We start from the raw sequence: 27,001 nt of genomic DNA, 5'->3' as shown, positions 1-27,001 counted from the left end.
CTTACCCTCCATTCCAGTGGTCCTCGAGGCCTCTTGCAAACACCTGTTCCTGGTGCTGCTTATATCAGAGCAGGTCTGTGGAAGGGAGTTTTCTGAATCTTATCCTTCTTTGAAAATATATTTATTTTGCCTTCTTTCTTGATGGATGTGGCTTGTGTTCTTGTCAGCATGTGAATCTGTTCCCTGAGCGACATCAGAGGGACCAGAGTATCTTCAGTGAGTCTGTGTTTCCTTACCTTTCTCTAGATGGACATGTGGCTTTTCTAGTCTTTGCTGATATTTGTTTTTGTCTGGCTTAGCCAGGAATCTATTGACTTTCCAGAGACTGTGCATCTCAGAAAACTAAGACAGTTTTTAGTTGAAGTTGTTTAAAATGACTTTTTCTGTTCTGATCTCCCCCTCCTCCTTTGTATTCCAGTTAAAACCTATGCCACATGATGTTTTCATTAATCATCTATGTTTTCACCCCAGGGGAACTCATGCATTACATGGTGGGTAGCTTGTCATGCAACTAAAATATTCCTCCAACCTAAGAACACTATAGCTGAAGAAGCAAGAGAAGAGGACCTATAGAAGAGGGAGGAGGGGTGAGGACATGCATCATGAAGGCTGAGCAAAGGTGGATTTCAGCTTACTTCATAGAGCTTGAATATACCAGAGCCCCTGGAAGGGCTTTACTAACAATGGATGTGTGATGTTGGTCTGCCGAAGAATCTATTATGAAAGTAAGCATGCTGGTAACCCTTAAAACATGCTCCATACAGAGAAAGAACACACTGGCAGCAAGTCACCCAGATGCAAGTTTGTGAGAAGAATAGGTGGACCTACACAACACCCCCACATAGCAGTCTATGTGAGAACAGGCACACCTACAAAACAGTTCTAGATATCAATCCATGACAACACCCCCAGATAGCAGTCTATGTGAGAACAGACACACCTACAAAACACTCCCAGATACCAGTCTGTGAGGAGAACAAGCACAATAGAAGAGTACCAGGATATAGTTGTGAATAAGATTTCTGTTTGAGTGCTAGCTAGACAGGTTCTAGGTGTGCACGTTCCCATGAGAGAAGTGTGCACTGCTACCAGAGTGACCCAGCTGCACCAATGCGTGGAACCTACAAGAAATGGCTACCCAGCACATGCCCCTGGTACTGCTTCTGTGGCCAGGTGGGATCCCAGCCTAGCCTTCTTAGGTGTGACCACAGCTCATTTGTACCCCAGGCACATAGGCTGTTGGGATCTCAGGAGTCAACAGTGCCCACATTTCCTTGGCCATGGTGGATGAGTTATTACTGTCATTGTGGACTCCGTATCTCCAAGTCCAACATGAGACCCAAGTCAGATGTGTATAGGCATGTATGAAGCAAAGGAGCCCAGCCCTTCCCCATACCAGCTTCTTCCTACCTGAGGGGGAAGCTTCATCTTTAATTTATAGAAGCAGCTTAGGCAGGGCAGAAACAGGCCCCAAGACACACAGTGGTAGTCATGAGGTTATCTCCAAATCACTAGCACAGTGTGGGGACAGATCTCAGAGATAAAGCGTAGAATTCAGGGCAAGATGGAGTCACTGATGAGCAGGGAGTTGGGCAGAGCTCTTGGTGCTATCCTTGGGCATAGTATACCATTTGTTGGGTTCATGTTCCTGAAGTAGCAAAGTAGTTCAAGCCTGTGCCACACATCCACAGCTAGCAGATGTGGGGCTTGTGAACATACAGTAAGATTAGGCGGTATGTCCTGGACAGCCTTGTCAGGTCAGACCTGTCAGTGCTGGCCTCATCTGACAGTTCCTGAACACCTTCTCATCACCCCTCTGCTCCTTTCAACATTTTCACCAGTACTGTATAAGAAACATGCAAACATTCTTTACTTTGAAAAAATTTAATGTAACTGACAAGGATAAGCACCCTTTGAGCCCTGCCAGCCAGCCACCTACCCTTCTAGAGTTGTCCTTGTCACCCTTGGAGGCTTCAGGTTCTATGTCCTGTGCCTCTAGGCAAGCTGTTCAGGACCCTGAAACTTCCAAGGGAGTTTGGGGTTTGCTTTTCTGAGGCAGCCAGGGCAGGGCTAAGGTTCTCTCTGGGTGAATCCGGTGAGCTCTCTGCTATGCCTCCACTTTCAGATACACATACTGTGATCCTGCCCTGAGTGTCCATGGTAGGAATGTAGACAATGCACCCTCTGGCACTGGTATTGGCTATAACTTTGGTTTAGTCTCAGCTGGGTTCATTACTGCTATGGTCCTGTGGCTATGCTGACCCTGGTTGTGGATGCTTTTCATCCTGTTTGCTGGCTTTCAATTCATAGCTGTCTGTCAGATGCTACTCTTTTCAACCAGGGACTTTCAGTGGAGCAGACTGTCCCTGCTGGGTAGGTGTGGCTCTTCAGAGTGCCACCCACTCACTCATTGTGTTCCTTCACCTGGACCTTTCCCCCTGAGCCTAAGTCTTGTGGTAGGTCCCATTGTTCTGTTACACAGAAGACAAGCACAGATCCTCTTCCAGGTGATATCTACTTTAAACCAAGTTACCTGGGACTACAGCATGGTCTCATCTGCCTTATTCTCTGCCCTGGTGAGGTCATATTTCCTTCTGGAGTTTCCGGCCAAGTCAGACTTCTGAGCAGTGCTCATGGTGTCTGGAGAGGGGCCAGTATACCTGGTGCCATGCCCTGCCTGGCTGTTATGCTGGTGGTTGTTTTTTTTTTTTTTTTTCTCTTGCTAGTCTGGAGCTCCTTCCTCTACTGCCCATAGCTGGGTCCTCATGTAACTGTTGATCTTAGATCCCTCTCTTTTGAAGAGATGTAGAATCATAGTTGACCCTTGAATTCTAGTCATTCAAATATCGTAGCTTTATCCTACGAGAGGCCATTTGCTTAAACAATAAAAACTCACTTAGAAAGGGAAAATGCTACTTGGAACTTAGATAAAGACAGCTCGATTTGAAGACTTACAGAGAGTGGTTATGTAACTCTGTTTATAAAATGAAAATCGTGACTCTTGGGGACTTTCCTTCCACCCTAGCTTGGCTCTAGATACACTGGCTTCCAGCCGTGCCTGTGAGTTTTCCTGCTGTCACCTAGCCCTGTGGTGATAGTAACCCCATCTTAGTGTTTACTTCTCCGATCCTGCTTCTAGCCCTTCCCGGGGGCCCTTCCTTCCCCTGTACCATCTCTTCAGTGTCTACTAGGACTCTGCCTCCCATCAGTCAGCTGCCCTCTAGGTGCTGCTCTCCTCGTGCCCACCTTACTGCCTGGGAGATGGTTGGTTTGCCTGTGCTGTACTGCCCATGCCAAGCAAAGTTTTCTGGTAACTTGAGCAATGTTTTGGAAAACTAGGAACCTTAATAGTTGGGCAGAAGTAGGGTTGTGAGTGTAGACAAGCTCAGACTGTGCTACTCACTTAATGCCCATGACCATGGGTGTGTTTCTGCCATATACCAGACTCCTCTGCTGCTATAAATTAGACCATAGGGTAACAGCTTCTAGGGCTACAGAGAACAAAAGCTGTGCATATCTGGAGCTTCAGACAGCATAGCTACTGGAATGAGCTTAGAAGCCAGCCAGCCTTGGTGATCCCGAATTAAGAGCAAGCCTATGCATAATGTGCATACACATGCGTGTACACAGGCAATGCTCTCCCACTTACTTAAGCTGACACCCAATTCTGCATGCATGCATGATGCATGCACATAAGAACATGCTATCACACTCCAACATGCGCAGGAGCACATGCTGTTATGCACATGGTTGCCTGGACTCAGTCTCTCAACAGGTAGACACGGCAGTGTTAAAGATGTGTTCAAGTTGTGATTTGGACTGAAAACTTTCTGATATTCTCTTGTCCATAGCATAGTACTGCTGCTTTGTAATCACAGAAAGGTGTCTCTAGGCTATTGAAAAGGGTTCTTAGAAACTCTCAATCTTTGCTAAGGAAATGTGGAAGAGGCTAGAAATAAGCAGTCGACAGCAAAGAGGTGGCAGCTTGTAGAATCTGTTAAGAGCTTGTAGACACAGCTGTGTGGTGTGCCCTGCTGTCTATGGGGATGCCTGACTGTTGTGGTGAGACACATACTTCATTTCCCTGACGTGGTTTGTGCTCTAACTCTGTGCTTTCTTCCCAGGTCCTGCACACACACAAGCCTCACTTCATGGCCTTGCACTGCCAAGAATTCGGAGGGAAAAACTATGAGGCCTCTATGTCTCATGTGGACAAATTTGTCAAGTAAGTCTCAACCGGAGCTTGTGGACAGGGGGTAGGTCTTAGGATGGGATGTGGTCTTTAATACCACCCTTTGAAACTTTTCTGTGGATCACGTTGAGGGAGTTGCAGCTTTTCCCCAGAGAGGCGTGTGGCTCAGTGATCTGGCAGCTGCTTACCCCTCAAGAGTAAGCACCTGTGCTGCTAGGCTAGGGGTCCAGGTCTTGCTCCCCCCATCAGAGTATCTGAGGTGTGTAAATGCTAACCACCTTGCTGCAGTGGACAATGGATGATGGGCAGGACTGAGTTCTGCAGCAGTTTCTGAGTTTCGAAGCCTGGGAAGTAACATGTCATTCAGGAAACTGTGTGTGTGTGTGTGTGTGTGTGTGTGTGTGTGTGTAGCCAGTGCAAACTGCTCTGTGGCTCCTTAGAAGATAGAACCATCTGACCTCAGCCTAGGAAGAAGGAAAATGGGGTCTCTTGAGATGACTCTGAATGGACACAGAGGAGCAAGCAGGTACCCAACCTTGAGTAGCTCTAGGACTGGAATTAGGGCCTTTCTCATCTGTACCTTTTATAACCATCTTGAAGCCCCTGTTTTCTCTAGACTCTGTTGTATCCATTTTGCCCTTTTGTGTCTTCTAGTAGCATCCCAATGATGACCATAAAAGGGGGTTAGGGATGAAGAGGAAAAGTCAGAATTTAGGGAATCCTGAATGTAGTTTTCAGTGGGGAACAGGCTAAAGTTCTGAAAGGATTGCAGAATATCAGGGTTGCATTGGGCTCTTCTGTGGTTCCTAGTTTATGGTTTTAAAGAGGTTATCTGGGCCACAGCTGTGACCACGGAGAATGTTGCAGAGGAAATATCCATGGGGTCTTCCTGGGACCTGTTGTCCATTGGAGCAGCTTGGCATAGACATAGCCAGGTCCTGAGTTAGTGGCTTTGCCTCAGTTCCTGGAGTGCACTGAAGACACTACCCACCCCATGGGTCTCGGGTGTTCCCTTCATTCTTGGTTCTGTTGTGCATGCGTGTGTGTAAGGGAGGTGGTGCACATTTTACAGAGTTCATGTAGAGTTGAGAGGACAACTTTTCAGAGTCAGTTTTTCCCACTTTTATGTGGGCTCCCGGGATCAAACTGAGGTTTCCAGGCTTGTACAACAGATGCCATTATGCACTGGGCCATCTCGCTGGCCCTTGTTACCACTTTTTCTTGCCCCTTTGCTCCTGTTTGCATCTGGCCTGTGCTTGACAAGAAAAGGAGGAAGTGCTCCTTCAGTGCGCAAATGCCCCTGCAAGTGGCACCTAAACATCCCTGCGTGTAGAGAGATTGAGCAAGCAGCCTGTTCACAGCAGAGTTTCTTCCAAGCAACATGTGCTGCCTTCCCACCACTCAAGGTCTTGGAGCTTGATTGGGTGTAAAAAACCCTGTACATTACTCCCAAGTAGTCTTCAAGGCAGTTTTAATGGAAGTGTTACAAAGCATTCTCCCCAACAAATGCTGGTCACATGAAGAAGGACAACGCGGAAATGATCCAGAGGAAAACTGAGTCAGCGTTCTGCTGGCTTAGAGCCCCAGCTCGCATTGCAGCAGTGGAGCAGCGAGGGTAGGCAGAGACCTGCGGTACAGAATGTCTTCCTTGGTACTGCAGGCTGAGAAGTGCCCTGTGAAGATCCTGCATCACAGTGTCCCAAGTGGTCACTCTACCCTGCCTCAGAATGAATTTTAGTTATACTAAATAAAATTTGGAGATGGAGATACAGAAGAATCTTTGTAGCTTTGAGGTAGAGAGGATTATTTTCAGAATGTGCAAAAATTGTAGCTTAGAAAGATAATGTTGACACATTTGTGGTGTTACAGAAAGCCATATTGTTACAGAATGATATTCTGAACAAAGGAAGAACTAAGCCTCCTTATGAAAAATATCTACAGTACACATCACTGACAGAAATTAGCGTTTATGGCAAGAACTGCAAGTTGACAAAGGAGAGAGGCTTGTGGGCTGAGCAGCATAACCTCTGAAGGGGGAAGGTGCTGTGGGCACTGAGCCCTGGGCACCTGCAGGCCAGTGGCCCTTGTGAAGGAGGTTCTACCACTACTGTCCCTCAGATGGGCTGTGTGGTAGCGTAAGCCTTACTGCTCTGGCTTTGAAGAGCATCTGTCCTTGAGAAGGCCTGAGCTGTCAGGTACCCTTGTGTGGATTTCCCATATAGTGCTCTTTGCTCTTGGCTGGATTCAGCTTCTACCTGGACCATTTTCCTCAGCCAAAGAGCTTTCTGTACTGTTTATTTCAGTACAAGTCAGCTGCTGCTGATTCTCTCAGCCTTTGTTTGTCTGAACAAGTTTGTTGTTCTCATATTTGAAAGCTGCTGTTTATTGGGAATGAATGGGAGCTTGTCAGTTCCCTCACTACTTCAAGGACACCATGTCATTGTCTTCTGTGTTTCATTGTTTCCGACCAGAGCCCAGCCCTTGTGTGCATCTTCATCTTCTTGTGGATAATGTGCTTTCCCGGCTGCTGGCTTTCATCTCCATCTACCTTGTTTGTAGCAGCTCAGTTTGCTGTGTTCTGGTGTAATATTGTTTATTCTGAATTGTACACCTATAGGTTTGACCAAGTTTGGAGACTATCAGTCCCCTCTGTCCACAGATGCTTCTTTTCTCCCTACCCCCTCCTCCCTTGCCCAGTGTTGCCCAGAGAGGCTCTGCCATCCACATGGAGTGGGATCCCCTATGGCATTGCTTTGCAGGGATGCCCACTCTCGGTTCATTCTGTGAGGTCTTGATTCTCATATGTCAGCACCAGAAACTCCTTTCTTCTGTACGTTTGTTTCTATGTTCATCTGGGGCTTGGATCATATTTATATTTGCCATTTTAGCATTTTTTTTCCACTTATCCTATTACTTTGTCCTTTTTGGGCCTGGATCTGTTAGTAGCTTGTTTTGAAAAACAAAACAAAACAAAACATGCCCCTGATGTTGATCCTTCTCATGTCAGGTAGCCTTTACTCATATTTGTCTGGAGGAGGGTATGTACCAGTATCTGGAGGAGGATATCCTGTGTGTGGAGGTCTGACAGCAACTTACAAGAGTTTCCTCCCTTCCGCCACCTTGTGTGTCTTGGGTATTGTGTTCAAGTCATCATCCCACGTCAGGCATTTGATACCAGATGTGCCTGGTGTTTAGGGTTGTTGCCCAAGCATCTCTATCTCTGTTTTACACACCCCTGGACATGCTGAGATCTGTGGCTTCCAGCAACAGAACCAGGCAGGGGAGGAGGGTCGTTCACTGGAGCCTATCCAGGCTCATCTGCTGCCCCTCTTTCCTAGACTTGTGGTTTCCTCTGGGGTCCTTCCCTAGCACATGTACATTTGGGTCATATGCTGTGCCTGCTTCTCATCAGCAGCAGAGAAGGAATGGGCTTTTGTCCCACATTCTGGACTAAATATGTGGTACTTCTTTAGTCAACCTAGAGATGGTGATGATAAAATCAACTTTTTGGGCTTTGGCCATCAAAAGGGATGTTGAGAGATGCAGTGAGGTTCTTCCACATTAGCTGATGAGCACAGGCTACTGCCTACTTTAAGGAAATACTAGTCACTGTCACTGTCTGCACTGTGGGGCTGCCAACAAGAGCAGCAGACTCTGGAAGTCACCTACACATGGTGTGTGGCCTAAGTGAGTCGCAGGCATTCCCATCAGTGTCTTTATCCCCAGGAGGTCTCGCAGTGTAGGCATCTCACAGGCCTGAGTAGAGACCAGATAGTGCTGTGTGGGCTGCTCTCTGTGTGCCAAGGATACAAAGTGGACTCTGGTTTCCACTGTGGCTAGCACTTATTTCCCCCTTTCCTCCTTCCCTCTCTCCTGCTTTGCCTAGTAAGGGGCTGTGTGGGTCTCAGGGAGATGTGAAAAAGTTTTAACCATGGCCTCATGGCTGTAGGAAGGCATGGCATCTGGGCCTTGGCTTACTGTGCTTACTCCTTCCCTCCCAGGGAGCTACTATCCAGTGATGCAATGAAGGAATACAACAGGGCTCGTGTCTACCTGGATGAAAACTACAAGTCAAAGGAACACTTCACGGTGAGTCATTTTTAAGCTGTGGTGAGTCCCAGGCCAAGGGAACCTGAGTCTTGGCTGTTTCCGGAGAATACTGAGTTGGCATGCATGCCCTGTCACAGCACAGCATGAATGTCCTAAATGAAAGCCTTCTCATGTTCTGTTGACTGTTGGATGGTCTGAGTCCTGGCCCCACCCCCGGCCTGGCAGAGCTGGTGGCCGAGGCTTAAGAGTGCATCCTCACTGCAGGTACAGAGAAAGCATGGGCAGAAGCTGGGATGGGGATGGGCCAGTTAAGGGAGGTGGCCTTGAGATGTATGACAGAAGAGGAGGATCCCAGTGCTTTGGAGTGTCTTAGATGAAAGATTGAACCGGAACCTGGGCTGCTTGGCGTTCTTGCTCCTGGGTTTGACTATCACTCTGTAAGCCCTGAGCAGGTCTTTAAAGGTAGACCTGCTTCAACAGGTGTGCCTTACAGTGGTATAGAACAGAGCCTGTACCAATCTGATAGGAACTGTCCCTCGTCTCTAAGTGTCCTGAATCATAGCTGCTTTAGAAGGTAGGAGGCACCAGGAAGGGTCCTAAACTCTCAAGAGATGTTTGAAAGCTTTTGTAACTGTTGGTTTGGAGGACAGCATCTTGAGCTCTGCAGTGCCCAGGCCTTCAGGGATTGAGTTAGCTTTCTGTCCTTTCTGCCTTGATGCCTTTTACTTTGTCCTCTGACATGTTGTCACATTCATAGGTGCTATTTTTCTTCTCCACAAGGGAGATCTAGCAGGGACCCTCGTCTGTCAGCCCATCTTCTGCCTTGGGCTGTCCTGTGCAGCTACCTGGCTTGGCTTCTGTCGGAGCATATGGAGAGATATAGCAAGGGTTTGTGTTGTGGTGGGCATGTTTGTGCACACGTATGTCTTGTCTGTCTGAGAAGGGGGTGGGGAGAAAAGAGAGAAACAGACTGGCTTTATGGTTGTCCTTGGGCTGGAGAATCCCTATCAAGGAGCATCCAGTACCAGACACGTTCTGTCCTCTTAAAGACATTTACTTCAAACCCACCTCCCACCTACCAGTCTCAGAGGTATCCTTCCTCTAGCTCTGTCCAGCTTAGAATATAGTCCTCCTCCGTCCCCCTCTCCTTCTCTTTGCTGCTTCTGCTGCTGGCTTCTTCCTCTCAGCTCTGTACTTCTTTCCTTCTTTCCTCCTCCCTGTAGCCTTCTGGGCTTCCTCTGCCAAGACCCAACTGCTTATCTTCTCCAGTCAGGCTTACACAGATGCAAAAGATGTGTCAGTGAAGATAGACATTAGACTAGACACGCAGAAGGACGGAGGTGAACTGAAGGAAAGTAGTGGGAACTGCTAGAGATGAAAACAGCCTAGAAAGGGTCACTCTGAGATGATGTCATGTGGCCTGGCATCGTGTTCCTGTCCTTGCAGAGGGCAGAGGGAACAGAGATGCTTGGAAAAACAATGGCTAAGAGTTTTCACAATTTCACAAAGCTTACGCACTCTTAGATCTGATTGTGGTGATGGGATTTCCAGCAGAGAATCCAGACAGAATTTCAATAAGGCTCATCACCATCAGACCATGGGGCACCCGTGCTGCAGAAGGCTCAGCAACAGCATCTTTCCTCCATCAAGGCCTTGCTACACTACAGGCATCATCTGTAGGAAAGTTCTTTCCTCCACAACTCCTCTTTAAATATACAGCCACAGTGACCTAAAAGTACAGGGTCAGGGAGGATAAATCCCACACTCACAAACACTGCAAGAGCCTTCATAACTAGACTGACAGGAATAAAGGCCACTATTTGAGGGTAGAACATGGTGTGTGATAGTTCTGCTTTGCTTTGTTCTCCTTTGTTTGTCAAGCACAGATTACGCCTTGGCATTCCTGTCCTGGTACTCTCTATCAACCACAGTGTGATATGAGTGCCTTCATGTCTGATTGAATGATGATCAAGGGCTCTCCATGCTGTCTGGAGTCATTGTAGATAGCAGAGAGTAGAGGTCAGTTATCCCAGATTATAACTACAGTGGTCCTGGGTCTTTGAGCACCATCCACTTCACAGCCCTTCGCTGTGTTTCTTGGTATGTTATGGTCTTTAGTGAGCACCTTAGGATGTCCTGGTAGGAAGGACCTCCACCCTTGGGGTCTTGCACATAGCTGGCACCATCCAACAGCTAGGTAGCCATCCTTCTGCCTAGCCTGGTACCCTGTAGCTTCAGACAGAGAAATTTAATCTTTGTAAGATTGATGGTATCAGCTGAGTGTTTTTAGCTGAGTCTGGTTCAAATAATAGGCCATTAATTGAAAAAGGAAATTGAGATGAATTTATCTTATACATAAATGCTGTCATGAGCATTAATGGGGATCAGAAAATAGTGGCCTGTTTCCAGCAAGCTGCTGAACTGAATGAACTGCACCTGCTGTCTGAGATGACTATGGGGGTAGCTATTGGGGTGGGGTTGGGAGCTCCTGGTGATGGGGTAGACTGCTAGCTTAAGATCTGCTGCTTCTGTTACTGGAGATGCTGGGGGGGGGGGGGGCTTAGAATAGAATTGCAAATGCTCTTTGCTGCCAGGAGGTGGCACTAGTACAGCACATGCAGCTACGTGCTTCCTGAAGGGATGGTTCCTAAGATTTTTATCCTGAACTGGGGACATAAAGTTCTGTGTGTGCTTACTGTGGCTGACATGTTTGTCTTTGATGTGAGATAGATGTCTGCTGTTTATGCTCTACAGAAACTGTGAAAATGGCCCCTCGATGTTGGCTTTGTCATTGGCTAACTCCTTGCAAGTTTTACATTAAAAATTGTTTATTAGAAGTCTGGGTCTTCAGACATTCTGCCAGACTGGCATGTTAAGTTGCCGCCACTGGAAAATCTGGGTCTCCATCCTGTTCCTTGTGTTTGAATGTTTCTACTTGAACAGAGGATGTTGGCCTTGGGGCAACAGAATGGCTAATTGTGATTCACAGGAGACGGCAAGGTATACCATGTCCTAGAGCACTAAGAGTACCTGACTTTTCATCCCGGGAGAGGTTACCTTGGTTGGCTTAGCTTGTTTTTGTTTGCTGTTTTCTCCCAGGATTGCCCATACAGGCCCCGTCACATGTTTAGAATGAACTTGTCTCCTAGCAGACCGCTGGAGGGCTAATGAGGAGGAAACGTGAATACCCACATCCCTTCTGGATAAGTAGGAGAAGGCAGTGGCACCTTGGAGAGAGGGTCACAGCTGTGAGCAGAAGAGAATCAGAGGCTGTTAGTGGATGTGTTTAATTTCAGGAACTGGGTGAGGGTCCCCAGCCCGGTTGCAAGGAGCTTGGATCCAAAGAGGTGAAGGCCGGGAGGCAAGAGGAAAGCATAGGGACTGGAGGGCCGGAAGTCAAAGTGCAGCTGAGGAAAAGCTCTGAGGAGGATTTGCAGGAAGGCAGAGGCTACATTTCTCTCCATGCTGCCCTTCCAGACCAGTACTGAAAACAGTGGGGTACAGCGTCCAGGTAGAAAGGCCCTAGGCTCTGTGCACTGTGTGGATGCTGGCGTTGCTGAGACTAACAGTGATGGCTCTGAGGCTTGTGGCATCCAGAGAATGGTTTGTGCTTTTCATGTGTTAGTGTCCTGGTCAAGGTGCCACAGGTTAAACATCCATGAGGTTAGTGGAACATGCAGCTCTTCTGTTGAAGTGGGTTATGTGAGGCTCTGTAGCTGCCTGTAGAGAAACTAAAAATAAAAGATGTGCTCCAAGTGGCACCCAGCCCACCACACTGTGCTGTCTTCCTGACTCTGGGGCCCAGAGTCCTCATTAGCTCTTTTCAATCAACTCCTTTTTACATATCTCCTAGAGTACCACCTGGGGTAGGAATGAAGGTACAATAACATGGAACTCATTCTTTTGGAGACTGAATCATTGCTGTTGGGCCCCAGAATGTCAGATGCCAGTGGTGTGCTCCTGGAGGGACATCTGCATCCTTCTGTGGACTGGGGCTGTCATTGTCACTCTCCAGGCCCCACTGTCAGCTTACATGTGACTTCCTGTTACCTTACCTTTGCACTGGCCTGCCTGCTTTCTCCTTGCTTTCCTTCTGAAACACCTGTGTCCTCTTCCTGAGGGACATCTGGCTTCTAGAATGTATATTTGTCTACTGGTGGGACCTTAGCCAGGGCCACTCCTCACTGCCAGAGACTGGCTCCGTGAGGACAGGGGCTCTACCACTTGGTGTAGAGGCACACCACATGTTGGGAGGGAGTTGGTAGCTCCTGTGAGACATTCATGTTAGTAGAAGAGTCATGGGTAAAATCGTTGTTAAGTTTGGCATGTAACATGAGGCTGTGCCCTTATAAGAACACTGATTTTGACAAAATGAAGAAAGCCCCTGACCTTTTCAAAGCTGGAGTTACAGTGCAGTTAGGGTTTTGTTGGGTGCTTATTCTCAGTGTAGCCCTCTTCGGTCTGCCAGATGAGATAGACCCAAGAAGTGGGTCCTTGAAGAAGGGCCCTAACTGGAAGCTGAGCTCTGTGCTGTGTGGATTAGAGGGTAGAAAGATGGCCTTGAGCTGGTGTGAATGGTAACCAGAGTTCAGAGGGCCCAGAAAAAAAGAGGGGGATAGAGGGAGGGAGGGAGGAAAGAGGGGAGAAAGGGAGAAAGGAAGAGAGGGAGAAGGAGTAAGCTCACCTGGCATTTGAACTACTTCCTGGGTTTGTGCCTCTTGCCTCAGTGTTGGAGATGGGCTTCGACGGCTACTCCCCAGGGCTCTTGGCATCACAGTGTGGCCCGGTTGCGTTTTGCAGTAAGCGAGCCATGCAGATTGGACACTGAGGAACTACCTGGGTGAAGTTTTCTAAATCTACGCTAGTGTCTATTGATCAGACACTCCGGCAGCATGGAAATCATGTGTCTGATTTAGCCAGCCACTCGGAGGAGCATAGGAAGCACATCGCTTACCTCCCGACAAGCTGGTACATCAATAAGTGCGTGAGATAACAGCTTCCTTGTACTCCTGCTTCAGAATGGCAAAGTGAGGAAGAGACTGGAAATTTATGTTTGTATAATTCCACCCCTGTCTTGTTTTGCTGCTGAAGGGAAGCATTTCAGCATGGAGTGTTTAGTGCTTTGCTGGCTGCTCATCTGGTCTGGGAAGCCAGAGGCTGTCTGTGTTCTCTGTGGTGGGCTTCGGACATGGCCTGGTCCATGTCTTCAGGTGGCCACGTCCTCTCACCCCACTCTGGTGACCTGATATCTAAAGTTCTGGTGCCTGAATACCATAGCCCCCGTCTAGGGCTATGATCCTTGTCTGGCTATAGAGCCAACCCTGGGTGGCCTCTTGAAGCTACTGCTATTTTAATAGCATTCCTGAGGGAAACTACAAAGCTAATAGGTTTCTTGGTTTTGCTTCTGCCTGCACCCAGAAGAGAGGGCACTGGGTGGACCCTTGACAGCTGATACAACCTGGCCAAAGCTCTTGTTTCTAGAGTAAAGGGCCAGGGTACAGGAGGTACTACTCCCTTCCCATGGAAAGGGAGTTCTTGACCAGCTAGGGGGAATTTGGAGGAGCCATACCTTACTGATGGCTTATTGTTGGAAAGACTTTGTCTGTTGCTACGGATGACATAGCTCCTGAGAGGTCTGAGAAGGCTTAGCTTGCTGTCTTAGGTCCCCAGGTATAGAGCTGTGCCATTGGGACAGTTGACAGGAGGCAACATCTGTAGGTTTCTCAGTCCTATCCTCTCTCTCAGCCTTGGCTTGCCCATACCCTGCCTCAGGCCAGGGAAGGAGGCTAGATAGCGGGAGGTAGAACATTCCTGGAGGTTGCACATGCTTCTTAAGGTTCAGGTACCTGGAGAAAATCTTGCATGCTGTGCTGTTGGTGGCAGGCATGGGTGTGGTGGTCTGGCTAGGTAATGCCAGCAGTGTTTGTGGTGCTTAAGGGAACTCAACTCCATCCTCATCTGTTCCCCCAGAAATCTTATTCGTAAGTAGCCTATGCAGGCTGTAGGGTGATGGTAGTTGAATGGGGTCCTGGGCAGGCCAGAGACTGGAGGTTTCAGCGACCTATCTGATTCAGGGACAATAGCTAAGGGTGGCGCCAGTAAGCAAAGCCTATCTCTTAGGTTCAAGGACAGCTCTGTCAATGCAAAAGTCTTGCTGTCTGCTTATGCTGGGCTCTTGCTTGGCAGAAGGCCTCAGACCTGCCAGTCAGGATCGCCTAGATATCTGGATCTGTTCACATGTGGGCCGGTAGATCTCTTTCTGCCGCCATACAAGGTCAGGGTCTCTGTTTTTACTTCTCCTCTGTGTAGCTGCCAGCACTGTTGGGAATAGGTGTTTCTTGGAGATATACGCCTGCTTTCACCTAGGTGTCCTGGGTTTTCCTGGGCTCTGGGATTTATTTGCAGAGTGTGGGGTGGAGTGGGGTGGTAATTAGGGTTAGGGAGAATGTGAGTTGCTAGAGGCTGGCAAGGGGCTGTCACACACTGCTTCTGTCTGGTGTGATGTCCCCATTTGCCCCCATGCCCTGAGTGTGCTCAGTAGGCTCCTGCCCTCCGTGGCCTGACTGCCCCAGCAGAAGCCCTGGTGCTGAGGGTGAGACAGAGGAGCGGAGGCTGCCCTTTCCCACCACTCTGTGAGTGATCCCCCCCTGCTTCCTCCTAAATAAGAGGTTGGGGGAAATTTGTGGGAAATTAATGGAGTTGGCTGATGTTCTTTGATCTGAGGAAGAGGAGGGAAAGGCAAATGTGTTTTTGATGAGGGACTATTCTTGGCCAGTAGTGGTCCCCTCTCCACTGGGCCCTGCCCTCCTCCTCCTCACCCGAGGCCTGATGAAGTGAGAGGAGCAAGATTGGTTTTCTGAGGGCACTGGGCGCCCTGTGCTCAGTTAAATCATGGCTGTCTGCACCCCTGTCGGGTGATGACCTGCCCTCCTGCCTCGGTACCATGGCCCTTCGGGATGTGATGATGTGCGGCCGCACCAGCCAGGCTGCAGTGAAGGTGAAACTGTCGTATCGATCTTTTTAGCACTAAAATATGAGCCACTTTACGCCGCTCCCCGCTGCTGTGATGTGAAAAATAATAACTGAGATCCAAATTAAAAATATTGATCCCTGGAAGGTGTTGAAAGTAAATAAACACCTTCCGAAGTTTTCGGGTCAGCCGAGGAATGGTATTCAGCAATAAATGTGTCGGCACGTCACAGTCAGGGTTCTTGATCTGTTTTTCCTCTGAATTGATTTTTCATTATTTACTTCCTAAAAGTGTTGGAATTTGGTCCTCCACCGTTAAATCCCAGTGTTTGGGCAAATGATTTCTTTGGGGCTTATGAGGTGCTCCTAACCCACTCCCTCATTGATTGATTGATTTTTGACTCAATGAGCTTGCAGTCTACGCTTTATTTAGGACTTCCATCATAATTTTTTATACATTTAGGCTTGACTTTTTTATTTCCCTGTAACAGATGAGCTGACATTGGGCTATCAAAGTGGGGGAAACAATTGCCACGAGGTTAATTTTGTTGCAGGCTCCATGCATCCTGAGGAGACCGTGAGGCTTTTCCTAGCTATAGCCCAGGCCCTGAAGGGAGTCTGCCTAGCCCAGGACATATGTTTAGAACAGGCTTAAGCCTCATGTCTCCAGGAGGGGTGGGGCCTGTAAGGACTCCAGGACTTGCAAGTGGCTGACACTGGTTCTCATGCATTCAAGGACAAACTGAGATTTGTCTCTTAAGAACTTTCCCTTTCAGAAGGCAACTAATACCCACCGCTAGCGATGTTCCTACCTGGCCTGGCAGAAAGCAGAGAGGTATGTGCTTGGCACCACATGGGGGAACAGTGGGAGCCTCATGCTGACCCATCCTCACCGGGTTTTTCTGGGTGGAGGACATAACTCATCATGCTGTCTTTAGGAGTGAGAGATCCTACTCTCTAACATCCAGAAGGGGACGCCCTGTCAGAGCTGTGCTGGTAGGATACGAGAGAGCTGCCTGCAGAGAAGAGGTCACCTTGGTTTTCAGCAGATTCAGTAAAGGCCCAGTACTTTCTGCTCTGCCATCAGCTTCTCATGCTTCTTGTTCTTTATGCTGGGCAGGCTCAGTGTGCCAGTGTGCCCCTGCAGGTATTAGGGAGACTCAGATGTGTCCCCACTCTGGATGTTGGGAAGACCCATATGTACTTATTGGGCATCAAAAAGACCCAGATATGCCCATTCTAGTACCCTCCAGAACCAAATATACCCATGTGGGCATCTGTGACATGGGACAAACCCCTATGGGTATCACATAGATGCAGATAGGCTCCTGTGGGTGTTCACTAGATCCAGACATGTCTTTTGGGGCAACAGGCAGCTTCAAGGTGTCTCTGAAAATGTTAAGAAACCCCATATTTGCTCCTGTGGGTGTTGTGGACCCCATATTTGCCTCCCTGGGTTTCATTAGACTTTGATTTGTTCCCATGAATGTCAGGAGACCCTAATGTGCCTTAGGAGTGTTCGGCAGGCCAAAATGTGTCTCTGTGGTCACCTGGAGACTTGGCTGTGGGACTGTACATAGGACTCCTTGTCAGCTATTAGAAGCAGTTGCCTGTCTTCCCCATATACTGTCCACTTTCTGATAGAGGAGTTTGGGACAGAGAGCTGTAGTAACATGGCATTCATGCCAGAGATTTTATCTGCTTAGCCACAGGTGTCTGTGAGTGCCCATGGGCCAGACTGTCTCTACCTCTCCATTGCCACCCATATTTAGCCCAAGGTAGTTAGGAACAAGAGGTTGGGATATCTGCTGATGGATTTGGTACAGGGAAGGAATGTCACAAGCATTCTGGGAAAGCTCAGCACTGGAAGGAGGGACAGGGGACACCAGCTTGGATTAGGTCTCCTCGATTGAACCTATGATCTCTTACAAGGAAGAGGTAACTCTGACCAGCCACATTGCCTACTTGCCATGATGCTAAGGAAAGAACACTTACTGCGCCCTGGTTTAGGTGACATTGATTGAGGAGGAAGAGGTAGCAATGGATGCACGGTATGCAGGGTGCTGGTATGTCTTCAACATCTCCCCACATCATTCTGGTGTCACTTCCCCCGGTGTGGTACTGTGAAGACACCACCAACTCACCAATACCAGGTGTGGAATCCAAATCATCTTTTGCACACACATGGTTGTTGCTCCTCTTGGATAATGTGTGGCTAGGTGGCACTCATCTCCTGAATACCAGATCCCCATAACTAGATTGTAATGCTGCATTTTCTTGTGGGACTGCTCTTTGCTGGGTGGTGGTGTTCAACTCACCTCTGGCAGTAGTCAGACAAAAGTCTCAGAGGGAGGTACACATGTCCTTTGCCACAGGGAGGCAAATAACTAAAAAGAGGAATGTCTGGGACACCACCACCCATCTCCTTGTAGGACAGAGAGGACAGAGGCATGAGTTTGCTTCTTAACGACCAAAGTCTGCCAGTCTCGGCTGAGATCTTGGACCTACTTCCCTGACCTAAGGATGAGGTATAGCTAGATTGTCAGTCCTAGAAGACCAGAGTGTGTTCCTGTGTTTTCAGCCTGCTGCTGTCCTGAGACACAAGGATGGCTCCTGGCTTCTGCCCTCAGTACCTGTGTTCTCGGCTGTTGAATATAGAGGGTATGGCTGAGACACTGACCGAGGCTCTGGGAATACATTAGAATGAGGAGCTGCTGAAGAAGCATCTTACAAAGAAGGACAAGGACAGATCAGTGTGGGGTGTTGTTCCCTCAGCTCACCTGTCTTAATAAACTCCCTACAAGTAGTTCTCTGTGTCAGAGAGTACAGTAAGGGCTGTGTGGATTTTTTTGTGCTAGATAGTTCAGTAAGGGCTGTGTGGAGCACAGTTGAAGGACCAAAGTCTCCACTGACTTTGAAATCCCAACACTTGGCTATAGCAAGCTGCATCTGTCAGTTTTACTGGCCAATCATTCCACTAGAGCTATCTGGGTTCCTATGGTGTCATTTTGTGTACTTTACTGGGTACAGTAGCTGACATCCCAGGTTGACATCATTGTGCAAGCATGTGTGAGCCGGGCCATACTAGAAGATACCAGGCAGGCAGTGCTCACACTCTGGAAGTTGCCAAGGAGCCCTTAATGGCCAGAATTGCCTGAGCTGGGTCCTTCTTGCAGCTACTGAGCACTAGCCAGTGCTTAGCAGAAGTAGAGCCAAGGGAAATTTAGTAACCCACCCAGAACACCATACAGTGGAAGCCCATGCTTTCAGCTGGGTTCCAGAGCTAACTACATGCAAGGGAACAGACACTTAATCTAACACACATGAGGACATATAGGAAGCACCTGGTATTCAGGGAGCAGATGTTGCATTAAGCAGTACAGGAAGGGGTTCATCACTGGCACATAGAATATCTGAGCATGATTGGCAGGGAGAGGGAAAGTCAGAGTTTTACCATGAGAGCATCAAAGAAGGGAGAAGGGTGTGACCAGGTGGTTAATGGGGACTGCTGCGTGATTTGGGGGAAAACGGAGGCATTCATCTGTGGATAGGTTGGTTGTTAACTAATTTAAAGACCTATCTGATCTAGCCTTAAATTCCTATTGAAGTGAATTCACAGAGTAGACTAGCAATAGTGACTCAACTCAGTTTGTTGTTATTTTTTTGACCTTTGAGAAAAGTGATGCAAGGTCAGACCAGTGGGAACCCCAGAATCCTAGTGGGATGTGGCAACCAGACAGAGTATGGCCAATCTTGTAAATGAAGCTGTGTTTTAGTTCTTTTCCACATGCCCTCTGCTCCTCCATCCAACTCACCCCATACCCCTATGGACACACTTTACCTTTTGCGCTGTGGTTTGAGAATTCCACCTAGACACAAACATTATTTGAGATGTGGGATCAACTTCTAGAACTGAGTGCATTGGAATAATGAAAGTGAAGTTTCTTCAGTAAGCCACCAGGGTGCAGTCCTCTCACAAGTGAGCAGGACTGGGTTTGTTAACATGGAAATACGTGTTTAGATCTTTGACATCTTGCCCTGTGTCCATTAGCTTACAAGCTATCAACTTGTAAATAATTCTCTTAGAAGCTGAAATTTAAATAACACTACCCTTGATAATAACATCAAAGTATGAACTATTTAGGACTGTCTTAGGTCAGTGCTATCTAAGACCTGTATCCTGAGAACCTTCACGTGCAACTTATACAAATCAATGAGACCTGAGTATGTGGAGCTGTACCAGGCTCAGGAATGCTCAATGGTATTGATGTATCTATTCTACCAAGATTGACAGGGTGGTGATTCTAATCAATGCTGGAACAGGTTTTTTTTTTTTTTTTTTTTTTTTTCTTTCTTTCTTTTTTTTTTTTTTTTTTTTTTGTAGAAATCAAAAATCTGGTTTTACATTTTATATGGAAGTGTAAAGGACCTACAGTGGCTTAGCAACATTGACACAGGACAGTTGGAGGGCTCATCTTGCCTGATCAAGTCTTCCTATAAACCTGCAGTGGGCAAGACAATAGAGTGTAAGTATAAACTCAGGAAAACAGGCCAAGGGCTAGAAAGGAGACTCTGGAAAACAACTGGGTTAGGCTGGCTTCAGGCCTCTGATCCTCTTGCCTCAACCTTCTGAGGGCTGGGATTACAGGGGCAGACCACCTTTGATTTTGACAGAGGTGTCCAAGTTGTTTAGTCATCCTCACGTCTGGTATGGTCTGCATAAGGGAAGAGTGGTCCTTATCTGTGTAAGGCACAGCTTTCACCACAGACTATGGAAAGGAATTTCCATGTGGTTATAAACCTGAGGGAGACGTGATCGCAGAACTTGGCAAGCAGGAAGTTTTGGAAGGCAGTCATGCTCAACTGAGACATTTATTTTGTTGTAAAAGTAGAGACAGCTCACAGCTCGTGAGACATTTACAAAACATCTAACTAAGAATTTCAATTAAAGTTCTTCATGTAAGTAACTGTTACTGATCAATAAAAGTAGGATAGAGGACCTGATTTTTAACATGGTGGTGGTGGGGAGGATCTGAACAGACTGTCAGTAAGACACAGATATGGCAGGTGAGAGTAGAAGGTGCTCACCTGCTGGCCACAAGGGCAGTATCTTGTCCCTGAGTGTCCCTTCAAACCTATAACCTGGCTTCCAGTACCAAGTGCCTTCCCTGCAGTGTGCTGACGGTGTCTGATTTACAAGTAAGGAAATATCCTCACATCTGGACTCTGGACTGCTTCTGGGGTCCAGCCCCAGCTCCTCACATCTCGGTGACTCTGAACTATAAAATCAGTTCTGTTGTTATTTCATAACTGTAATTTTGCTCCTGTTAGGGATCGTAGTGTAAATGTCTGTTTTTCAGTGGTCTTAGGCAATCCCTGTAAAGTTGTTTGACCTCCTCCCCCAAAGGAGTCTCAACCCACAGCTTGAGAACCACTGAACTTCACTGTCTTCTATGTGGGAGCATGTGGGATGAGAACCATGGAGAAGCCTCATCTGAGGGCAGCAAGGAGCATGGGGCCTGCTGACCTCCAGCCACAGTCATGTGGCACCACCCACCTGCCCCTGTAACACCTGATTCCATAACCCTGCTTGTCCCCCCACCCAGGGGTTCTCTACTTCCAAAACTATGGACACTGTGTCTGCAGACTCTATGGTCACTGTACCCAAAGCCTGTGGGGTCTGTATTTGCAACCATGGCTTCTAATCTGCTCTGGCCTTCCCTCCTAATCCCATAGGTTACTTCCTGGTGGTGGTTGTGGTCAGCTGTGAATCCGGGGCCCTGGTTTCTGTGGTCAGGAGAGCAGTGGGAAACGGGAGCCTGTGGCTGTCATGGGCACAAAGGCTGTATGGGGTGAGGTGATATACAGGCTTCACGCTTCAGCCTGCTGATCCCAGCCAGCCTGTCCATTTCTCACCTAGGCCTCAGTTACTATATCTCTGCCTTTGTCCTGTGCTCTCTGGTGAGAAATCCCTAACAGGTTTTTGGTGAAGCTGAGCCAGGTCTAGTGGCGGCAGATCCATCAGGCTGTAGGCAGGCATGATCGAGGGCCATGTCACATGAGCCTAGGAAACAAATACACTGCAGGAAATGTATTGGTGAACAAACTGAAAGATTGTAAAGCTCTTAAGGACTTTGATGCTTGTTAGCATTTTTTGACAGAAAATCACTGAAGCAGTGGACATAAAAAAATAGTCCTGGTGCTCGTAGTGTAGCTGCTCATTCTATTTATTTAGCCTCAAGTGACATCTCACTAGAGTTCCCTGTGAGCCTAGCCCTGCTTGTCTAGACTCTCTTCCTGGAACTTGCAGCAAGCCTGACCTCTGCATCCCATACGCCTTGATCTTTGTGAGATGTTTTTACACTGCTGATGGAGACCAAGGCATCTCACATAGCAGTGACAAATTTGACCTCAGATGCAGAAGCCTGAATCCTTGTCCTCCAGGAGCACTACAGTGAAGGATGTTCTAGGGTTTTCTCCTGTGACCTCAAAGGTTTTCATGTAGACAAGAGCTGTGCCTCCTGCAGTGGGCCTAGGGCTATGGTTTCTGTATGTGTGCCAGGTGTATGTGGCTTTGGTGGCGAGGTCTCTGCATGCTCATCAAGCTCTCAACCATGTTCTTCTCTGTATCTTAGCACCTAGAATCTGGTCTGGCACCAATCTGTATTAAAATCAGTCCTGGCCAGAGAGGGTCTGTGAGCCAGGTGACTAAGATACGGGGGTAGGCATAAGTGATTGATTGGTCTGTGCTCTAATCATGTTTGCAGAATTGTTCCCTGTTGACCCTTTAGCTATGAGGTGGTGGTCAGGGTCAGGGTTGCTGAGTGCTATCTGGTTAACCTCCAGTCCCCAGGTTTGTACACATTTGGGTGTAGGTCAGTGTGATGTCTGCCGGACTGTGGTGGTTAAGAGTGTGCTTTCACTGTGCCTCTGCTGGGTGGTTAGGGTTATGGTCTTTATACTTAGTCCTCATCTGTTTTAGATCCATGCCCCTTAAACTGGCTACTTGTTGCTCTACAGTTTTAAACAGAGTACTGTTTATATAAAAGGATGACCCAGGACATGGGTTATAGCTTCGGTTTTCACTCTCCAGTTGGTCCTGCCAAGGGACATTTTCATCTTGTTTGTGAGAGAATGTTTCCTTGAAGGGAGAAACTGTATGGTTAGAGGTTGTCTCTCCTTTATCATTCATGAAAATACATACCCTTCCCAAACCAAAGCCAGCTTCCCCACGTTCTTTCTTGTCTGTTGCATTTTGTGAAAAGACCTTAGTTTTTTTTTAAAAAAAAAGTCTCCCCCCCTTCTGTGTGTGTGTCTGTCTGTCTCTCTGTCTCTCTGTCTGTCTGTGTGCAGGTGACTATGTGCATGTGGAACTTAGAAGATAACTCTCAGGAGCTGGTTCTCTCCTGCCGTCCTTTGGGTCCAGGGACCAAACTCATTAGTGCTGATACCCATTATCCAGAAACCCAGAGCTTCTCGTTAGCCATTTCTCATTTTACACAAGGCAAAGTAGTGGTAAACTTTGGAGGAATTTTCTGTGTAACTTTTTCCCTTGATACCATTTTACAGAACCAAATATCTGAAAGTCTGGCTTCCACTCAGCTGTTTCCATGGCATGAGAAGGTCTCGTAGATGGCAGCTTTTTCTCTAGTTCGTGTCTGTGGACTTTGGAAAGTTGTTATATGCAGCAGAAAAGGAGAGGCATCTGAACATAGTCTGCATTTTTACTCATCTTAAAGCTGATTTCTACCAGTGATTGTTGGGGGGGTCATGCATTTGTAGAACCCATGGTTTTATATGCAGGGTCAAGAAAATTATGTAGTCATTTAATGTAGGGGCATGTGAACGCTAACTGTATGCATCCCTTATTGCAGAATGTTTGAAATTTAGATAGTTTCAGTATGTGTCCTTTCTATCCAACTCTATAGCAGATCGGGGCCTGCAATTATCTGAGTGGGTCTGAAAGATTGGCCATTCAGTGTGCAAACATCTCTCAAACGGAAACTGCTACATTTTGCTCTTCATCTTGAAGTGAATGTTTGGTTGTCAATTTTTATTGCTGATGTAATGAATAAAGCCCACTGACAATCACTGTGCCTGAGGCAGCCCCAACCCTCAGGCAGAAAAAGTGTGGTGTGGGAAACTCTGGGCATCCCTCTCCCGCTGTGCACTTGGCTCCCGAGAATCAGCCGAGTAGTGATTTTTCTTCCCTTAATTTTCTTTGTATTAATGTCCCCATTGTCTACCAAGAAAGAAGATCGCTGGCTGCTGGTTCCTGAGCTGGAACTGAGCAGCAGGATTGGACAGGCAGTTCTGGTCCATGGCTGACGGATTTTATGTATTTTTTTATGAGTCCAGCAATGTAATGATAACACGGAGCTTGTCTCATAAATGCTTCTTTCTGTACAGCTTGGGACAGCAAGCGCTTGCATGCGACCCAGATTGTCTAAGCCGCAGTCCCTTTGGGTTGGAGCAAGTCTCTTTAATAAATGTTGGCTGTCCTTCCAACCATCATAATTATTTAAAGGGTTTTCAAAAGAGAGGGGACAAATCAAATCAGGCCATTGCTGCCGTATCCCATTGTGGAGGTAAGTGTATTTGTAAAACGTAGCCTTGTTAGAGTCTCCTCCCAGTTTTCATCTATTATCACAATAATTGAGTTTGTAGCTGGAATTAAATTCATCAAATTGTGTTATCCTCTTTAGAAATTGGATAGGCACCCTGGCAGGGCGAGGCAGAAGTTAATCCGCTTTGCTAAAGCCTCCAGTGGCACCATGCAGCAGGGTGAGGAGGCTCAAGCGTCTTCCTGTCACCTCAGACACGGTGTGATTTCTCCTCGATCCCCAGTGCAAATAATGACATTTGAATCGAGCATTAACAGGCTTAATTACTTTAAAATTGTCATTTTAATTTACACTGATATAGTATTGATCATACAAGCAGAGATTAAGCTGTTCAGCGGAGCGGATGATGGGGAATTAAACATTAAAGGGTCCTCAAGGGGCTGTGCACACTGCCTGGCGTGCGCCGGAAGAGGGATGATAGTTCTTAGTAATGAACTGGCGGCATGCGAGGACATGAATCTTGGGCTCCTGGAAAAAGGGAAATAATGGGGTTTGGGACGCATTTGCAGGTTATTCATTCGCTGCCATGCGCCAGTTCTCCAGTGATTCATCCACCTTGCCGGCATTTATTTATCCAGCAGATTCCGGAGCGCTGACCTTTTACTAAATACACCAAGCATAAGTTAGAGCAGAGATTTTTCAGGTGCAACTTTTTATCAGTGTTTGTTATTTTTTCTTATTTCCAGTTGGCATCCAACAGAGTGACTCCCGGTTTTCTAATGTTCCCACATCCGCAGGCCCTTTCAGGCGGTCCAGTTGTGAGAGCAAGGTATATGGGAGAAGGTAGGGGAAGGGTGTCTCGTGTGCTACTGTTGACATTTCAAGGGTAGCACAGACTTTAGTCTCACATCCCTGTGTTTAGGCAGATAGCAGGAGATGTCACACCTGTGCTAACCCTAACCCTAATCCTAACCCTTTGCCCCACATTCTAGTTTTTTAAGTTTTTGTGGGCAAACTTGTTGCTGTAACTATTTGGATGCTGTTAGGGAGGAAATATGAGAGGGAAGAAGGCATTTCTGTCTTAGATGCAGAAGCATCTGATATTTCTTCAGCTAAAATGAGAACCCCATCAAATCTTTTAACCTCAGAAAGGTCTACTTTTCTTAGGTTACATCATAAAAACTTAAGTGATTGATTTTTATGCTCACCAGGGAGTGATGAAATTCTTGGTCCTTATCCATAATGGTTTTATTTTAAACCGTGGGCTGGAGATTTAATTAAAGTATAATCAGGAAACTGAAAGAGTGCTGATGTTTCTCCTCAAGGTGGGCATGAGTGTGCACGGGCGTTAGAAGGGGCTCGTTATTGCAGGTGTTTGCTGGATGTTAGCGGGGCTCGTCACTGTGAACGTGCTCAGGTGCTGGGTTGCATTTTTGTGAGTATACAGGAAGTCTCAGAGGCTTCCTTACTGCTGGTTTACACAGGGAGGCCTAGGAGGCTTCCTTATTGCCAGTGTGCCAGAGTCTAGACAGTCTCATATTGCACGCATATTGGGGGTGGTGCTAGGAGGGTTCCTCATTTCTGGAAACCTTTCCTCTTCAGAAGTTAAGGGCTTGCCATACAGCTTAGTGCTGGCAGCCCCTTTTGCTCGCACTTGTGGTTTATTGATTTCTATGGCCTTCCATGAGCCTGGCAGCCACCGGACACCAAGTACAACCCATCTGCTGGGTGTTGTTTTCAACCCTTGGCCATTGTTACCTAGAGCAAAACTGGGATGCTGAGCACAAAGTAATGTGTAGCACTGGCTAGCAGATTTCAGGTAAGTAGTCCACAGATGGTACCAGTACACTAGGCCCCACTGTGGCCCCTTTGAACTGTAACATGGGATGTATACATGATTTCTTCACTGTACAACTTAAGAATTATTAACAGTTATAGGGAGTGAAAGGGAGTTATAAGTCCCATTTTATAAACCAGAAGTAATAAGCCTCAGAGGCCCTGAGGGACTGGCAGCTAGATGTGAATGAGTTCATCTTTTCTTGTTCTCTTCTCTTTCTGTTGATGGGTTATGAGCAGTATCCCACATTGTAGAGCAGACTGGTAAGGCTCATAGGCATGAAGCCATGTGATACACTTCTCCACTCTGCTGCATAGCTGCCTCCATGCTGGAGGCCAGTGTGGTTCATAGAATGTGGTTGGGACCCAGAGCTTAATTCTAGAAGAGCTGGTTCTTCCATGTTCTCTCTCTACTCTTTTGTCTTCTTTGTGTTTGTACCCTAACTTGGGGTTAGATTGTATGTAGTGTAGGTATTGAGGGGCAACTGTGTGTGTCAGTTCCTAGCCTGGCAGAAACTCAGCCACATTCTGGTCCTTATGTGGTGGCTCCATCTTGTTACCTATAGCTCACCTCACCCTCACCTATGGTGATGTTTCCTCTGGCTCTGTCTTATGCTGTATGGTAAGGAGTCTCACTCTCAACCCCGCAATGCCTCCAGATTTTCTGGCTCTGCATGATTTGCCCTTCCTTAGCCCTTTCTCTTCTCCATCCTCTACTTCTTCCCCTGGTCACGACTCTCTTCCAGAAAAATCTCTCTCTCTGCCTCCACCAAAACCTAGATGTCTAACCTTCTGAAATAAAATTTCCATTGTGACCTGGGCACTCTGTCATCAGAATCCTCTATGTCACCGGCCATCCTTTTCCCCCAGGTGTGTGATCACTTACCTGTAAGACTGGCAGTAGGAAAGGACTCAGTTGGCCTCCAACCCTGAGGCCAAGTCAGAGTCTGGTATTTTGCCTCTGACTCAGCTGCAGCCAGGGCCGTCTGTCTGTCCTCAGTGGCCTTCCAGGAGGCCTGCAGTGGTACATCCCTGGGGTCACCCTGCTTTTTCCTGATATTCTGGCACCGCTTCTTTCTTTAAATGAGAATGATAGACACGTGCGAGGTCAGGACAGTGGTGCTGAGTCTGGAAAGTGCAAACAGCAGATCCGCTTGATGGGTGTCACTTTTCCTTGTTCTTTGTCAGTAAGGTCTAATTTATAACAAGGCCATTAGTGGGAGATAGCTTGTTTTGGACATCTTTCCCGTAAGAGTTCTTCGTGATTTGCCTCAAAAAAAGAGGTGAAGGTCTCCTTGTGGATGATTAAAGCACCAGGTCCTTCTGCCAGTAGTGCCAGGCAAGGGACTCCTTGTTCTAGGGCTTCTTTTCCTCTAGGGGTGGCCTTGGT

At 47.4% G+C, this 27,001-nt stretch overlaps 1 protein-coding gene across 2 annotated transcripts in view; it reads left to right on the top strand.

Moving 5' to 3' along the window:
• Positions 1 to 27,001, top strand: part of INPP5A (inositol polyphosphate-5-phosphatase A) — a 173,171-nt gene that overhangs the window by 73,167 nt on the left and 73,003 nt on the right. For both annotated transcript variants that reach the window (XM_080910850.1, XM_080910851.1), the window contains exons 3-4: positions 4,125 to 4,225; positions 8,194 to 8,281. In XM_080910850.1, coding sequence (XP_080766976.1) covers positions 4,125 to 4,225; positions 8,194 to 8,281 — 189 coding nt within the window. The remainder of the gene's footprint in view (positions 1 to 4,124; positions 4,226 to 8,193; positions 8,282 to 27,001) is intronic.

The sequence above is a fragment of the Micromys minutus genome, assembly GCF_963924665.1.
Source record: "Micromys minutus genome assembly, chromosome: 2".
In the NCBI taxonomy this organism is placed as follows: domain Eukaryota; kingdom Metazoa; phylum Chordata; class Mammalia; order Rodentia; family Muridae; genus Micromys; species Micromys minutus.
Note: the sequence above shows the minus strand (reverse complement) of the source record. Positions and strands in the feature narration are given on the sequence as shown.